General features: G+C 46.0%; 1 protein-coding gene across 2 annotated transcripts in view; it reads right to left on the minus strand.

The window, feature by feature from the left end:
* Positions 1-383: 383 nt before the first annotated feature.
* LOC119951659 (sodium- and chloride-dependent neutral and basic amino acid transporter B(0+)-like) overlaps positions 384-17,310 on the minus strand; it is an 86,098-nt gene continuing 69,171 nt past the window's right edge. For both annotated transcript variants that reach the window (XM_038774847.1, XM_038774846.1), the window contains 4 exons: positions 14,215-14,314; positions 7,012-7,121; positions 6,751-6,921; positions 384-1,399 (listed from right to left, as the gene is read on the minus strand). In XM_038774847.1, the coding sequence (XP_038630775.1) occupies positions 1,262-1,399; positions 6,751-6,921; positions 7,012-7,121; positions 14,215-14,314 (519 nt within the window). In that variant the 3' untranslated portion in view covers positions 384-1,261. The remainder of the gene's footprint in view (positions 1,400-6,750; positions 6,922-7,011; positions 7,122-14,214; positions 14,315-17,310) is intronic.

Consider the following 17,310-nt stretch of genomic DNA (forward strand, 5'->3'; position numbering starts at 1 on the left):
ATGTATTTATAGTATGTTTATAATATAGTCTATGTTATATGTATTCATGTATGGAGTGATCTGGGCAGCACGGTGGCGCAGTGGGTTAGCCCTGCAGCCTCACGGCGCCGAGGTCCCAGGTTCGATCCCGGCCCTGGGTCACTGTCCGTGTGGAGTTTGCACATTCTCCCCGTGTTTGAGTAGGTTTCGCCCCCACAACCCAAAGATGTGCAGGCTAGGTGGATTAGCCATGCTACATTGCCCCTTAATTGGAAAAAAATTAAGAATTAGGTACTTTAAATTTAAAAAAAGAAAATGTATGGAGTGATCTGCCTGGACTACACAGAACAATGCTTTTCACTGAACCTCGGTACAAGTGATATAAATCTAAAGTAAACATAGAATAGTTGGTGTAAGCCACTTTATTAGTACAGATGTCATATCGGATGAGATACCATTGCTGCTGAGCAAGAAATCCATGGAAAAAGGACAAATATAATCAAACATAGAACATACTGAAGCAGTTGTCCTTGGAAAGTCATAGGGACAGTATTTAATCCCTTTAACAAAACCTAGCATTGGAGAGAAAAGAGAATTCTAAAATAAAATCTAGTCACCACTTATCAAACTGTTTTACAGAGACAAATGTTAGTTCCAAGAAATTGTTGACTGGAAGAGGGATGATTGTTTGTGGTGTAATGGGTTGTCGGAAATATGGCAAAACAATTTGTTTCTCTTTGATTGCTTTGTAATTAATTGAAGTATATTATTCAGTTTATGTTTAAAACAACACAGGGGAATCTGTAAATTTTGTTGATTATATTGTTAAAAATACACAGCCGATGGACATTGTTTGATTAAGGACTGAGAACACATATAAAGAGAGTTAGCTGCAACACCGGGTTAATAGATAGGAGGCAGAGATCTGTAACGCTGCATCCCGTAAATATTCCTATGACCAAGGAAAAAAATCTGTGCCCGGTTTCAAACTTCACCATCTGGCGTTAATCCATTTAACACCAGGACTCAGGTCAGAGAATGACGAAAGGTTCACGAAGCAGGAGCTCTGATGCTCAATAATTCTATCCTGCGCCACCTTGCTCCAAATTGATGCCCAAGTTTACAGTGGGCTGAGAAAACTTCAGACAAAGTCGAACCTGGATCTAGGTGAATTTGTTGGCTTTTCTGGAGACCTCCCACCGTCATTACAATGGAAGAACACCAGAAAGGTGATGGATTTTACAGTGTTTACAATCTGAACAAGAAACGATCCCTTAAATTTTCACATCTCAGGAAGGTCCAGGAGTTGCACGCGGTTAGGGCCTTCGGTAGAATCAGGCCTGTTTCCATATCTTTCCCCTCTATGTTGTTCCAAGTATGGACCCCAATCTGGAGCTGGTGTACAAGCCGCTGAAATTTTCTGTGAAAATAAAAGTGAAGTGCTGAATCATTTCTGCCCAATTTTAACCAACCATAAATCTCCCAGGATGGCATTGAAAGGTCGAGCAGACCCGATGGGCTGAATGGCCCATTCCTGTTCCTTTGTTTCTTGGTTCCTATGTTCCACCTGGAATAACAACTGATCTTCATCATATTATCCTGCAGTTTGTTCCAACACATGAGTTATACCAAAAATTATTTAACCTTAAATTTAACACAGAGATTATACTCCCATTTCTAAACTCCCATGTCTAAACTCCAATAATCAATCTTGAAAATACTTTACTGCAGATATTCACACATCAAGATAGTTATTGGGTTAATAATATGTTTCCTCTTGATGAAAAAACCAGGATGTCAAAATCAGAACCATTTGATTCAGGCTGGCCCACTAAGTGATTATAATTAACTATTATCAATGTCCAAGTTTCTCATCCTGGAACAAAGCTGCGGGGGTTAAATTGACCTGAAAAGGGGCTGCCTTTTGAGCTGTATGGGGTCACATTAGGATTGAAAATGGTGCCCAAGATGCTTGCATGCACTTCAGCTGGGAAGTACGCAGGACGCCATCTTGGTAAAGTGCAGACATGTCTGAAGCAGGTCCTGTTGAATTGCATATGTCAATCAGGGTCATAAAACCTGCTTCTCGTTCCTGCTGCCACTTTACTTCACTTTGGAGCATCCAGCTCTCATGTTGGTTGCATTCACTAAAACCAACTCGAAACACCATTAAAAAAAAACTCTTGACAGCACAAAGCTGTAATCAGGAATGTCTTATTCGCAATGTCCAGTCACAAACGCTTCATACATGGAAAGGAATCCCTCTGATCTTGCCCATTCTCCTCTCCCCAAATCCACTCATTGCCAGTGCCAACTCCTGCGCCCGCTACGGCTCTGGGGCTCCTCCAATCGGCTATGGATCTGCTGGAGTGACGCTGACATCTACCTCTGAATATTCCGGCTGTACTCTATCATCTCCATCAGCTCCGGGTAACCCTGTTCCAGAGGCTCAGCATCAGGCTGGACCCAGTTGGGTCCAGGGTTCTAGCAGACCTCTGACTGCTGTCTCGCCTGGGGGTTCCTGCCTCCACCAGATGTGCATTATTAATTGAATAGGTTTGCCGGCCTCGCTGAGCTGAGCATCGGGAAACTCGTGTCTACTCCCGCTCGTTAGCACACCTAGAAATGTTTACGGAGAATCGCGCCCAAGGTTTCATATGACAATAAACTGAATTTCAAAAAAAGTTTATGTTTTAAGAAATGCCATGTCATAGCAATAAAAATGACAAGAAAGTTGGAGGGTCAGTGTATGTAGGTGGGAGTATGTGGTTGCGTGTATGTGTGTGTGTGTGTGTGTGTGTGTGTGCGAGGAGCAGCTCCAAGCAGACCTTTGCATTAAAATTCAGCTGACTGACAGGAACTTTGATAACTGCCTCGGGGGCCGCATTGAGGATCTTCACGGGCTACCTGCGGACTGTGTACTTACCGTGAACATTAGAGCATAAGAACTTGTGTTCTCTTTATGAATCTATATATATATCTGTAAAGGTATAGTTGTGGGTGAAGGAGTTGTTTAAAAGATATGGGGATTCTCCGATTGCCGACATCAAAATCGCGTTCGGCCATCAGCCGGTGAATCTCTTTTTGCGCCGAAATCGGGGTCGGCGCCATTTTTCAGATGCTCGAGGAGTACGCTGCACGCCGTTGGGACGGCTTCAGGACATCACCAGAGGCCCTCCCCCGATGCTCCACCACAATGGGCTGACTTCCCAATGGTTTGGGGCATGTGTCCTTTCAACTTTCGTAAACCTGGCATGGCGGCTGCAGGCTGTGCCCAGCGCCACCACGGTTCGAGGCGGAAGCCGTTCTGGTGGCGCGGGGGGGTGGGGCATCAGCGGGGGCTGGGGGGGGGGTTAGGTGGGGGGTGATCTGGGGGTGGCGAGGGGAGTTACAGGGGGTAGTTCTGGCAGGCCGGTCCGCGCGTAGCCGGCGCCGTGTTGTACGGCACGGCCGCTGTGGTGCCCATGTGCGGCCATGGACCCAGCCATTCTCCGTCCGTATCGGCAGGTAGGCTTTACGTGGCATGGCTGCTAGCCCCACACCAGGTGGAGCATCGGTGCAGGGGTGGCGTCAATGTTTTGGTCAAAAGACGCTTCTTCCGGACATAGCCGCAGAATCGGAGAATCCAGCTCTTCATCTTTTCTTAATCAGTAAATGTTTTATGCTTTTGTTAAAAGTTCAGTCGCCGTTCTGCATGTTTCTGAACAAAAGAATTAACGTTAGGGGGCTGGATTCTCTGTTTCAGCGGCGAAGTGCTGGCTCGATTAAAGAATTCGCAGGCGGTTTACGATGAAAAGAATCGGCGTGGACCCCCAACTCCGGGACCGGTGAGGGGCTAGCATCAGCGCTGGGTGAACCTATTGGCTCACTCACCGAAAACGGGTGGAGAATGGCCGGGTCCCTGACCACGCATGCGCACGGCGACGGCCTGTAGCGGTTGCACATGCAACATGACGCCGGAAGTGCACGGACCCATCACGCCATCCACAACCCCACAGGCCACCCCTACCAGTACCCCCAGCCCTCGCGGAAGCCCCCCTGCCAGCGGCACGGATCCCAACCGAGTGTGGGGGCGCAGAACACAGTCCGCGATCGGCAACTTGGCCCACTGTGGGCAGAGCATCGTAGGAGAGCCTGCCAATGACAGGCCAATGCCGTGGCAATGGCACCCAGCGCATGATGCGATGATGCCATTTCGGAGGGGGTGGAGCATGGCTGACCGGCGTCAAACCAGCGCCGGCCCCAATTTGGACATCGGAGTCAATTCTCCACCCGATCGCCGATTACGATATCTGCATCGGGCAACGGAGAATGCCACCCAGGGTCTATTGGGCCAATTTCCATTCTGGGATCTGACTTGTCCAGTAATATCAATTGCTAAGAATATTACTGGTGATGGTGATCCCACTTCAGCATCATCCCGCTATCTGACGTGATGTGCAAGCTACTGATTCGTTGACCATGAACCATTTGCTTCCCACCCCACCATCCTTCCCTCACCCAACTTTCTGCTTCTGATATTCTGCTTTCAGACAGAACAGAATCAGAGAATATTTTCAAAACAAAAGGCCATTCATTCCATCGCATCCATGTTGTCTCTCCAAGAACAGCTTAGCTGGTGCCCCTTTTCCCTTCCCTTTTGTGCCATTTGCAAATTTTGTAATTTTGCCTCGCACACCCCATTCGAGGTCATCAATACAGATCAAAGAAAAGCTGAGTTCCTCATATTGAAACGAAAACATAAAATCTGGACCATCTCAGCAGGCCTGACAGCATCGGTGGAGAGGAATGGGAGCTAACGTTTCGAGTCTGGATGATTCTTGGTCAAAGCTTAAGGGAACTGGGAATGGGGTCAGATTTATACTGTAGTTGGGGGGGGGGGTTGGTGTAGCGGTGGGGTTGGATAGGGGGCCAGCAATAGGTGGCTATAGACAACAATGTCGAGGACAGAAGAGAAAAGGAATGTAAATGGGGATGATTAAGACTAAGAGGGGTGCTGATAGTGACACATAAAGAGATTAGAATGTGTGGGTGGCAGGAAAAAGTTGAGCGGTGTGTTCAAGGGCAACAAGGAACAGTTGGCCCAAGTGGCCGGGGGGGAGGGGGGGGGGGGGGGGGGAGAGGGGGGGGGGGGGGGGGACAATGGTGAGGGGAAAAACAGATCAATGGAAGAAATAAAAATAAATTGAAACAAAAAATTGGGGTAAAGAGTTCACAGTCTGAAGCTGTTGAACTCAAAATTAAGTCTGGGAGACTGTAATGCGCCCGATCGGAAGATGAGGTGCTGTTACTCCAATTGGGCTTCATTAGAACACTGCAGCAGGCCAAGGACAGACATGTGGATGTGACAGCAGGACAGTGAGTTGAAATGGCAAGTGACAGGAAGGTCTGGGTCCTGCTTGCGGACGGACCGGAGGTGTTCTGCAAAGCTTCCACCCAGTCTGCATTTAGTCTCTCCAATGTAGAGTAGACTGCATTGGGAGCAGTAAATGCAATAGACCAGATAGAAAGAGGTGCACGTGAAGCAATGCATCCTAATAGTGACCCTGGAAGTTTTTCTCCAGTCTAAAAAAACAGCCATTTCTCAGTGACTACTATCATTGAGCCAATTTTGAATCCATAATGCCGCTGTGCCTTTTATTCAATGGGCCTTGTGGGCATGATCTTTGCCAGCAAGCTTAAATGCGGCACTTAATCAAACTTATTTTGGAAGTCCATGTAACCTACCAGCTGCACAACCCTCATCTACTCTCTCTGTAACCATCAACGAAACACAATCAACTTAGTTAAAGGTAATATTCTCTCAGAAAACCTGTGCTGCCATTCTGGGTGACTGATAATTTTCTCTCAGCTATTTGTTTTTCAAAGCTTTCCCACCACAGGCTAAACTGACTGCCCTGTAGTTTCTGGCTGAATCTTACACAGGTGTTGGAACAAGGTGTAACATTTGCAATTCTCCAGTCCAATGGCACTCAGAACCTTCACAGGAATGTGAGCAGCACGGTAGCACTGGGTAGCCCTGTTTCTTCGTAGCTCCAGGGTCCCGGGTTCGATTCCTGGCTTGGGCCACTGTCTGTGCGGAGTCTGCATGTTCTCCCAGTGTCTGCGTGGGTTTCCTCCCACAGTCCAAAGATGTGCTGGTTAGGTGGATTGGCCATGATAAATTGCCCTTAGTATCCAAAAAGGTTAGGTGGGTGTTACTGGATTACGGGGATGGGGTAGAGGCGTGGGCTTACGTAGGGTGCTCTTTCCAAGGGCTGGTGCAGACTTGATGGGCCAAATGGCCTCCTTCTACACTGTAAATTCTACCATTCTATGAATGGATTATTATGACTAATGCCTCCACAATTTGCACCCTTACTTCCCTCAGTTTTCATGGAGGCATGTGATCCAGTTCTGGTGAGCTTTAAATACAGCCTGCCTTTCTGATACCTCCTTTATCAATTCCCAAAACACCCATTGACTTTCACTTTCTGCCTGTGATTGGATGTTGGAGGGTGAGGGTCAACAGCCAGGTGCAAAGGCAACGTCCCTTTTTTCCAAGCAACCAGCCTTTGGTTATTCCTGTTATTAAAATGGTGGGAACTGCTGACTGCCTGAAGAGGAAAGGAATTATAGATTACCAGCATTACCAGAAAACGTGGAACTTCCTGAAAATGGCTCCTTACACCAACTTTCAGGTGATCGTCCACTGTAAGTATGGTGAGCACTGGGAGTCTTGCCAGAAATTCTTCTATTTAGTTTTTGAAAGAATTGAAGATGTTTCCTTACTTGATACAAGGTGGAGCCCTCAGCTTGGACAACTCTCACAATGGCAACAATGGGGATCCACATAATACAGAAGATGATCAGAGACCAGCCAAGTGCTGTGGCCCACACAGGGTACTCAACAGATCCATATGTTGGTGTGGCAAAGGTTGCTAATGACCAGATGAAGATTACCTGAGTGAAATAATTATACAAAGCATGACTGGAAACAGAATGATACAGTAATAGCAGCACAAATCATGAAAAGATGTAATATCTCCTTACTGCCAGCAAACACGGAGAGATAAAAATCCAACACGCTCGCCACCACAGCCAGAAGAGCCAAGTCCTTTCCCCAATCATCATCTCAATGTCTTTGATGAATCTGTTTACCCCTGTGAACAACAAGGAAGCAGAGAGACACAATCACTTGGTTTGTCCAGTCTTCAGGACAGCTTGTTCACTGCCGAAATTCATCTTGACCTGGGTGTCACTAATGAACAGGTTAAATCAGAGAAAGCATCACTCAGGATTTCAAACTTGATTAATAAATGATGTTCTGATATTTCAATTTAGTCTGGTCTCAGGTTCCGCTTGATAAAGCACACATGATGTGCCTTGGACATTTAATTGTGTTTATAGGTGTTATATGAATGCAAATTGCCTTCTTTTTCTCACTTATGAACTCCTACAGTAAAATGGTGTGTGTAGAACACCTTATAGAACACCCGTTCACAAATCTTTTGAAAATAACTTCTGTTCCAATAACCATATGAAAGTATCAAATAGATCATTAAAATATCAATAATGGAAGCTTGAACTCCGTCACACTTTCCGCAAATTAATATTGAGAGACTGGCAAAAGCGCTCACAGAGAAATAACTATCAACAACTTTCTCCTCATCCCCGAATAAATTAATGATGCATCTTTGGCTGCAATCTCAGGCTCATAAAAGAATTATCTGAATGTGGGATTACTTGTGAATGGGTGTTTGTTAATCCTAAACAGTACCACACATGTGCCATTGCTTCTATAGGGCTTACTGGTTATGTACATAGTGTATACAGAGTGAATAGGCAAAGAAAGATGAGTTGGCAAGGTTTTGGGGGGGGGGCTGGGGGCGGTGTGTATGGTGTCTTTAATACAAATGGGATGATGTCCATTGGAGCCAAGGGTTTTTTTTTTTAACCAGCCCACCTCGGCACTCGACTATCCCCTTGGCTGCTTCCAGAACTGGCAGTCCCAACTTTGTCACATATTCACCCTTCACACGCCAGCCTTTTTAAATGAGTAAACAAGCAGTTTATTATATCAGAGCTCTGGGAGAAAGATTGGCAGCTCCGCAGCCTCGCAATACTCTTTACTTGAGCTAAAGTTCACACGGGGTTAATATACAGACTCAACAGCAAAATAAGTTTGTAATTGCATTTACATACAGCCAATCAACTTTATTCGCATCACAATTCATTACATGCAACTAATTAGTCCTCCATTATCTCAGTCCATGCCATAAATGGTGATTAGTTGGTAATCTACAGCCTTTTCCTATTGTTGCTAATTCCTCAGCTTGTAGCTAGTCGGCAGTCACAGATATCTTCAGACATTCAGACCTTGGGCAAAGTTTGTCAATTGTCTTTAGGTATGCACCTGGTGATGAGTCATTTGTTTTTCAGAGAGGGCTGCAATTTTCAGAGAGAATTTCACAGAAAATACATCAGCTGCAGGGTTAGATATAATTTGTAACATAGTTAAGAATTAGTTATATATTGTAAAAAGCAGAATTTCCCACATGAATGTCCCACAATCATATAATGTGAAACACAGAATTTTCCCACCAACACTTTGGAGTAACGGTGAAGAAAACAGATGCCGGAAATCTGAAGTCCAGCTAATTAAGGGAATTAGAGACATGGGGCGAAATTCTCCGACCCCCAGCAGGGTCAGAGAATCGCCCGGGGCCGCCAAAAATCCCGCCCCCGCCGTGACAGAGATTCTCTGCCACCCGGGAATTGGCGGGAGAGGGCATCACGCCACTCCGATCGGCGAGGCCCCTGCGGCGATTCTCCGGCCCGGATGGGCCGAAGTCCCGCCGCTGGGAGGCCTCTCCCGCCGCCGAGGTTTGAACCACCTCTGGTGGCGGCGGGATCGGCAGCGCGAGCGGGCCCCCAGTGTCCTGGGGGGGCGTGGGGCGATCGGACCCCGGGGGGTGCCCCCACGGTGGCCAGGCCCGCGATCGAGGCCCCCCCACTCAGACTCCGGGCCAGTGCCCTGGGTGCACTCTTTCTCCTCCGCCGCCGCCACGGCCTCCGCCATGGCGGAAGCGGAAGAGAAACCCACGTCGCGCATGCGCCGGTGTGACGTCAGCGGCAGCTGGCGGAGCAGAAGAAACTGGGAACCAGAACAGTTTACGCTTCAGTACTGTCACAAAGAGTTGAAAAGTAATTGGATCATGAGAGGTCAGAGATATCTGCAGTTGTGCTAAGATTTGTAAGGAATTACTACATTTTAGGAGACATTATTTGAAATAATTGTGAAAATCAGTGGCTGGACCTTGGAGTTTGTGAAAAAGCCTTTAAGACAAAGCAACCCTGAAGGGAGTGGAAAACCCAAAAACAAAACCGTGGTGGAAGCAGCAGAAGGAATGGATAATTTAAAAGAAAATTTGGAAGTGTGACTTTTGAAAGTGGAATTCGAAATCTCTTGTGTAGAAGCCAGTGTTCAGTGAGATAAGGTGACTTACTGTATAAGAATCATCTGGGGGGATGTTCAGGAGAAATCCACACATATCTACTTGGGTTCAGAGAGGACTGTGTTTTATCAGTCAACTTGTGTACATAAAAGGGACTTTTTATGTTAATGAGAACATCATAGATAAAGAAATATTGTAATCCGTGTTAATCTTAAAATTTGTGCGTACTTGTTCAGCTTGGGGGGGAGTAATGGCGTTTTGAATCACAATGCAATTTTTTATTGTTTAATATATGTTTTTTTTCTTGTTAAAATTAGTTAACAACCCTGTGACTCTGCAAAAGAAGTAAAACATTACAGGGCGGATTTATTCATCCCGCCACGCCAGATTTATGGTTCAGCACGCCAGCAGGATGCTCCGTTTCACCGGCTTCTCAGTGGGGTTTCCCATTATGGGACAGCCCCAAGCCATCGGGAAACCGCCGGGCTCCCGGCAAAATGGAGCATCCCGAGAGCGGAGAATCTAGCCCACAGTCTTTTGATTAAGGGTTTCACTCTGGGATCTTCCCATCCAATTATAACATTATTTGAGATCTTAACACCTTCTTTCTGCATCCTTCATTCAGGATCCCCTCATTCGTGCCGGATTACACCTGGTTATTGAAGACTTTGCCGCAGCCATTTCTCTGCCAATTGCTGATGACAGTTGATGCCGATCTTGAGTTTACCACGTAGAATGATAGAATTTACAGTGTAGCAGGCCAATTTGGCCCATCAAGTCTACATTGACCCTTGGAAAGAGCACCCTACTTAAGCCCGCACTTCCACCTAACCGATAACCCAGAAATCCCACCTAATCTTTTTGGATATTAAAGGCAATTTACCTTGACCAATCCACCGATCCTGCACATCTTTGGACTGTGGAAGGAAACCGGAGCACTCGGAAGAAAGCCACACAGACACAGGGGGAACGTGCAGACTCCGCACAGACAGTGACCCAAACCGGGAATTGAACCTGGGACCCTGGCACTATGAAACAACAGTGCTAACCACTGTGCTACCGTGCCCCCCTAGTTGACTCAAGTCAGCTACTGGTTTCTCCCAATAATCAAGGCAGATTGAACAACAGGGCATGTTCAGCTTCAGTATGTTCATGATATTTCTTTTGACCATCCTGAATCCACTTTCTATTCTTCAGCTCAGGAAGGAAGACCCCATTTGAGCCTCCCCCATTCTGATAACATCCATCTCAGTACGGATGGGAAATGTGAGACTTTCCTGGAGTGGGAACCTGTTCTGCAGGATTGTAAAGACATTTTGCCAAGGTGGATTGATGGCAGAGAATAATTTACTCTTCCTGTCTGAACTCCAATTTCTCCTGTGATTTAACATGTTTGCATGTAACACACAGTATGAGATGAATGAGGGAGATGGGAGGTAGCAGAGTGGCAATGTGGCTGGACTGGTGGTCGAAACACCTGGGCTGATGTTCAATTCCCAAAACAACAGCTTAACTACTAATCTGAAATTAAAATCTACTATTGTTATTGATAACCCTGGAGCCACATATCTCTGGTTCACTAATATCCTTTAGGGAAAGAAATCTGCCATCCTTGCCCATTGTGATCTACATATGGCTCCAATAATGTGGTTGACTCTTAACTGGTCAGTTCAATGGATTAGCAAACCACTCAATGTTATCAAACGTCCATAGTAAAGTTGAGTAAGAATGAAGCCAGTTGGTCACCCAGTGACTTCACCAATCTTCGTTAAGCGAGGTATCCTTTCCTCACAGTCTTACAAAACTGTAATAAAATATCGGTGTTTCTGTCCAGTATTCTAGCCACTGTTGGGGTCTGGTCTGGGATTGTGCCGAGTTGATGGGAAGTTCAGGTGGCGTGCCAATCTGACGGTGATTGCCAGTCCCTGGAAGAGCCAGGCCATTGTTTCAGACTCCTCCATTTCCATCTCGGTGTATGGCCTATCAGCAGAGGTGGTAGTACAGCACCATACGGTTGGGATAGAGTGTCCCAGGGAGTTTGTAACATTGATTTGACCCCATGGAATCTCAGGGCAACAGATCATGGATCAGGAAACCTCCTGCTGATTAATGCCTCCCACCCTCCGCCAAGCAATGCCTCACAGCTCCTCCATGTTGAACATCAGTTGGATCAAGCACTGACGAAAGCAATGGCACAGAATGTACTCTGGTTGCAGGACTTCAGTTTTCCTCAACAAGAATGGCTCAACACCACCATTACTGACAGAGTTGACTGAGTCCTGAAGCACAAAACAGCCAGACTGGAAATTTGGCAAGTGATGAATCAACATGAGGGGTCAAATTTACTTGACCGTATCGTCACCAATTTAAGTGTGGCAGATGCAACTGTACATGGTAGTATTAAGGGTGGCCACTGTGAAGATTAAGGCGTGGACTGTTGCAACTGAGGTGTAGTCCCTCAATTTGGGAAATTTTCCAGCTCATTGCACCTACCACAGTAGAAAGATCCTGGATGACATTTTGGGAGGAAAGGCGTTGGTGGGAAAATTCTGTGTTTCAGATTATATGATTGTGGGACATTCATATGGAAATTCTGCTTTTTACAACATATAACTAATTCTTAACTACGTTGCAAATTATATCTAACCCTGCAGCTCGATGTATTTCCTGTGAAATTCTCTGAAAATTGCAGCCCTCTGTGCAAAACAAGTGACTCAACACCAGTGCATACCTGAAGACATGGAGTATTGACAAACTTTGCCCACGGTCTGAATGCCTGAAGATATCTGTGACTGCCTGGCTAGCTACAAACCTGGGAATTAGCAACAACAGGAAAAGGCTGTAGCTTACGAACTAATAACTATTTATGGCATGGACTGAGATAATGGCGGAGTAATTAGTTGCATGTAATGAATTGTGATGCGAATAAAGTTGATTGGCTGTATGTAAATGCGATTACAAACTGATTTTGCTGTTGAGTCTGTATATTAAGCCCATGTGAACCTTAGCTCAAGTAAAGAGTATTGCGAGGCTGCGGAGCTGCCAATCTTTCTCCCAGAGCTCTGATATAATAAACTGCTTGTTTGCTCATTCAAAAAGGCCTGTGTGTGAATATTTTCACCTCGAACAATAGTATGGCTTATTTCCAGCAAGGCTGAGAGAGATGTTCCCTCTTTAGTCTTCTAAGCCCAATTGCTTCTCTCTCACTATGTATGTCCATCAGCAATCAAATTAGTTACATTTAAACATAAAAGCTTCTCTATCTGACATGACCTCAGTTGCTGAGCAGCCATTGCTGGTTGATTTACACTTCACACAGTCGCCCTCTCTACAATTACATACAAACACCTTTGTCCAGAACATTTGTAATTAGGTTTTACCCCTCTCGGCACAGGACCATTAACGTAAACCCACTTAAAACCATACCATATTTCTAACAATACAAATACAAATCCTGTAAAACTATCTTTATTTTCCTAACAAAGACCTTAATGAAGGATCATCTTGATCTGAAAAGTTAACACTATTTCTCTCCAGAGGTGCTATCTGGCCTGCTAGTTATTTAAAGAATTTACTGTTTTTATTGCAAAAGGGATTGCCTGTCTTATATTGGCTTTTGGAATTAAATGGGAAAAGATTCTTGATAGTTAAGGATGGTAAGTAAAAAAAGGTGAAATCCGCCATAGTCCCAAATGACCATAGGCTGCATTCCCCTTTGAGGGGTAGAGCTGACTGGTGGTGATTTAACCTGAGGATCACCACACCTCAAGTGAGGGGCAAGGGTGAGAAGGCTTGGGGGGGGGGGGGGGGGGGGGGAGGGGGGGTGGCTTCACGAATAACCTCAGTGGGCACATGAAATTAACCCTTGCTGTTGGCTTCGCTCTGCATCACGAACCAGTTGTCCAGCCAACCAAGTTAAACCGGCCCACCAAGGCTTATACTTGGGTTTCCAATGAAGAACTATTCATACCTTCTGAACCAAAACATTTCTCTTCCTTCTTCTGTACAGATATAGAACACAGAACATAGAACAGTACAGGCCCTTCAGCCCACAATGTTGTGCCGACCATTTATCCTAACCTAAGACCAACCTAACCAACACCCCTTCAATTTACTGCTGTCACTGTGCCTAAGAGTCGCTTAAATGTCCCTAATGACTCTGACTCCAACACCTCATCTGGCAGTGCATTCCACACACCCACCACTCTCTGTGCAAAAAACATACCTCTAACATCTCCCCTATACATTCCTCAAATCGCCTTAAAATTATGTCCATTCGGGGGCAGCACGGTGGCCTAGTGGTTAGCACAACCGCCTCACGGCGCTGAGGTCCCAGTTTCGATCCCGGCTCTGGGTCACTGTCTGTGTGGAGTTTGCACATTCTCCCCGTGTCTGCGTGGGTTTCGCCCCCACAACCCAAAAATGTGCAGAGTAGGTGGATTGGCCACTCTAAATTGCCCCTTAATAGAAAAAATAATTGGGTAATCTAAATTTTAAAAAAATAAATAAATAAAATAAATAAATTATGTCCATTCGTGACAGCCATTTCCACCCTGGGGGAAAGTCTCTGGCCATCCACTCTATCCATGCCTCTCATCACCTGGTACACCTCTATCAAACAGGATGTTTGATATTTTATTTGCTTCCTGAGTGTAGAAATGATGGTACTTTCATTTCTATTGAAATTAATGATATTGATAATTAATTAGTTTTACATCCAACAGTAAATTGAAATTTTCCACATGAAAAGCTACTTGGTAAAATTATTTTATTCAAATACTTTTCTTGTTGCATTTACCATATATCCAGCTGAGACCAATGAGTTCCAGCAGAGCCGATACAATGAGACCCCATCCGATGCAGAAATGGTCAATTAAATTTATCCAATAAATTCCAGCCTAACAAGAAATGAAAAATTAGAAAATGCGCTGCAAATGAAAATCATAATACAGTAAAATCATTGTTATCCAGCTGGCGTGGCGAATGTGCTGCCAGTTAATCAAATACGGCAGTTAACAGAATGTCCCATTTACCTATGGAATGCAGCACAGTGCTTGTAGCATGGAATAATATGTAATAATAAGTACGCTTTTTACCTTGAATTGTAAAGAATTTAATTAATTTACAGGATGTGGATGACACTGGATAGGCCAGCATTTATTGCCCGTGTCTAATTGCCCTTGAGAAGGTGGTGGTGAGCCGCCTTCTTGAACCGCTGCCATCCTGTGGTGTAGGTACACCTACAATGATGTGAGGGAATTCCAAGATTTTGTTCCACAACAGTGAAGGAACGGCGATATATTTCCAAGTCAGGGTAGCGAGTGACTTGGAGGAGAACCTCCAGGTGGTCATGTTCCCATGTGTTTCCTGTCCTTGTCCTTCCAGGTGGGAGCAGTCGTGGGTTAGGAAGGTGTTGCCTAGGGAGTCTTGTTGAGTTCCTGAAGTGTATTTGTAGATGGTACACAGTGTTCGTCGGTGGTGGGGGGTTTAAATGTTTGTGGAAGGGATATCAATCAAGCAGCCTGCTTTGTCCTGGATGGTGTTGAGTGTTGTTGGAGCTGGAATCATCCAGGCAAGTGGAGAGTATTCACACTCCTGACCGTGTGCCTTGCAGATAAAATAAATAAATAAAATATATTGTCACAAGTAGGCTCACAGGCTTTGGGGAATCAGGAGGTGAGTTACTCGCTGCAGGATATGGATAGTCCAGTTCAGATTCTGGTCAAGGGTAACCCCCTGGATGTCGATAGTGGAGTATTCAGTGGTGGCAATGCCATTGAATGCCAAAGGGCAATGGTAAGTGTATCTCTTACACTGGCACTTGTATGGCCTAAGTATCAGCCCAAGCCTGGATATTGTCCACATTTGTTGCATTTGGACATGGGCTGCTTCAGTATCTGAGGCATAGAGAATGGTGCTGAAAATTGTGCATCATCAGCGAATAACTGCACGGCTGACTTTATAATGATGGGAAGGTCATTGATGAAGCAGCTGAAGATGGTTTGACCAAGGAAGTCCTGCAGTGATGTCCTGGAGCTGAGATTATTGTCCTCCAACTACCACAGCCATTTTCCTTTGTGACAGGTGACAGGTGAAGACAGTTAAAGAACAAGAAAGAAGTGTAAAAGAAATTCATTGTAAAATGCGAGAAATGGAATTTAACGCTGTCATCTGAATGTGCAATGACAGTTAAAATGGGCGGGATACTCCATTCCTGCAGCCAGCCAGTGGGGTTTCCCACTGTGGGCCACTCCACAGCATCGGGAAATGCACAAGCATGAGTGCGCTGCCGGTGAGGTGGAGGAGCCCACTGATGGAGAATCCCGCAGGTGAGGTCTTGCCTTACTTCCAAGTACAAATATCTCACGTGAAGCACCTCTGAATTATTCAATCTTGGGGTACTTCTGACATCCCGCCCCTTTATTTGACTCCCTGCACTCCAATAATAATAATAATCTTTATTGTCGCAAGTAGGCTTACATTAAGGCTGCAATGAAGAGCCCCTAGTCGCCACACTCCGGCACCTATTCGGGTACACGGAGGGAGAATTCAGAAATTCCAGAGTACCGAACAGCACGTCTTTCGGGAATTGCGAGAGGAAACTGGAGCACACGGAGGAAACCCACACAGACACAGGGAGAATGTGCAGACTGCGCACAGTGACCAAGCCGGGAATCGAGCCTGGGACCCTGGAGCTGTGAAGCAACAGTGCTAACTACTGTTCTACCGTGCCATTCAGCACCACAGAATTCAGGATTTCTTGGTTTGAATGGGTGAATGGGCCTCTGTTTAATTGGTCAGCCAAAGGGTGGCACATCTGACCATGCCGGACTCCCTGGTCACCGTTGTGCCATGTCAGCATAATGTATTTGCTTGGGCTCGAATCCTTGATCGGGCTTTACAAGGCTCAAATCTTTGAATTAAAGATGAGTGTTATAGACAAACTGAAAGCGAGATTGAAATTTTCCAAAGTGCACGGGCTGGATTCTCCGCTGTCGGGATTCTCCATTACGTTGAGAATCCCGCTGTCGGCAGGGACGCAGAAAACTGGTGCGGCGGGACGGAGAATCCCGTCCCATATCTCTTTGCTGTGAGACATATCAAATCATGTTGATTGAAAACTAAGTAAATTGATTCACAGAGTTTTAATTGAGTAATAAAGTAGAGGGCGAAATTTTCCACCTCGTGACGCCGGAAATGCGAACCACGATCGGGCGGAGAATCAGGCATCTGGCCAAAACTGAGGTCCGTGCTTGCCACCGTAATCGGAACCTTAATGGGCACCATCCTCTGGTCCCTCGCTGGTGGCGTTAACGAGGTTAGCTGCAGTCTGTCTTTGGTGCTACCTACAGGCTCCTGGCTGCTCATGCCGCTGAGTGCTGCCTGTGTCCTTTAAATGCTCAGAAGGCCTCTCGTCAACTGGGAGCCCACCCTGGCCACCCCTCTGGGCACCCTCATACCCCATGCTGTATCATCAAGGGCCAAGCTCAATTAGGATCCCATCAGGCGTTGGCACTCCTCAGAAAGGCTGCCACATTGCAGACTAAGCACGGAATCAGCAGAACCCACCCCAACCAGAGGACACACGCAATGTGGCTGATGGAACCCTCCCTGGTTCCTTACTCCTCCCCGGATCGAGGACTCACCAGTAATCCCCAACCCTCCAGATCACCAGCTTTGGTTCAAACATGGACAAAAGAGCTGAACTAGAGGTGAGCTGAGAGGGACTCACCTTAGCATCAAATCAGTATTCGACCTGGTGATGCATAAAGGAGCTCTGGCCAAACTGGAGCCAATGGGAATCGGGGAAAAATTCTCCACTGGTTTGAGTCATACCAGGCTGGTTTAGTTCAGTTGATTGGACAGCTGGTTTGCGATGCAGAACAAGGCCAAC

The sequence above is a fragment of the Scyliorhinus canicula genome, chromosome 17 (assembly GCF_902713615.1).
Source record: "Scyliorhinus canicula chromosome 17, sScyCan1.1, whole genome shotgun sequence".
Taxonomy (NCBI): Eukaryota; Metazoa; Chordata; class Chondrichthyes; order Carcharhiniformes; family Scyliorhinidae; genus Scyliorhinus; species Scyliorhinus canicula.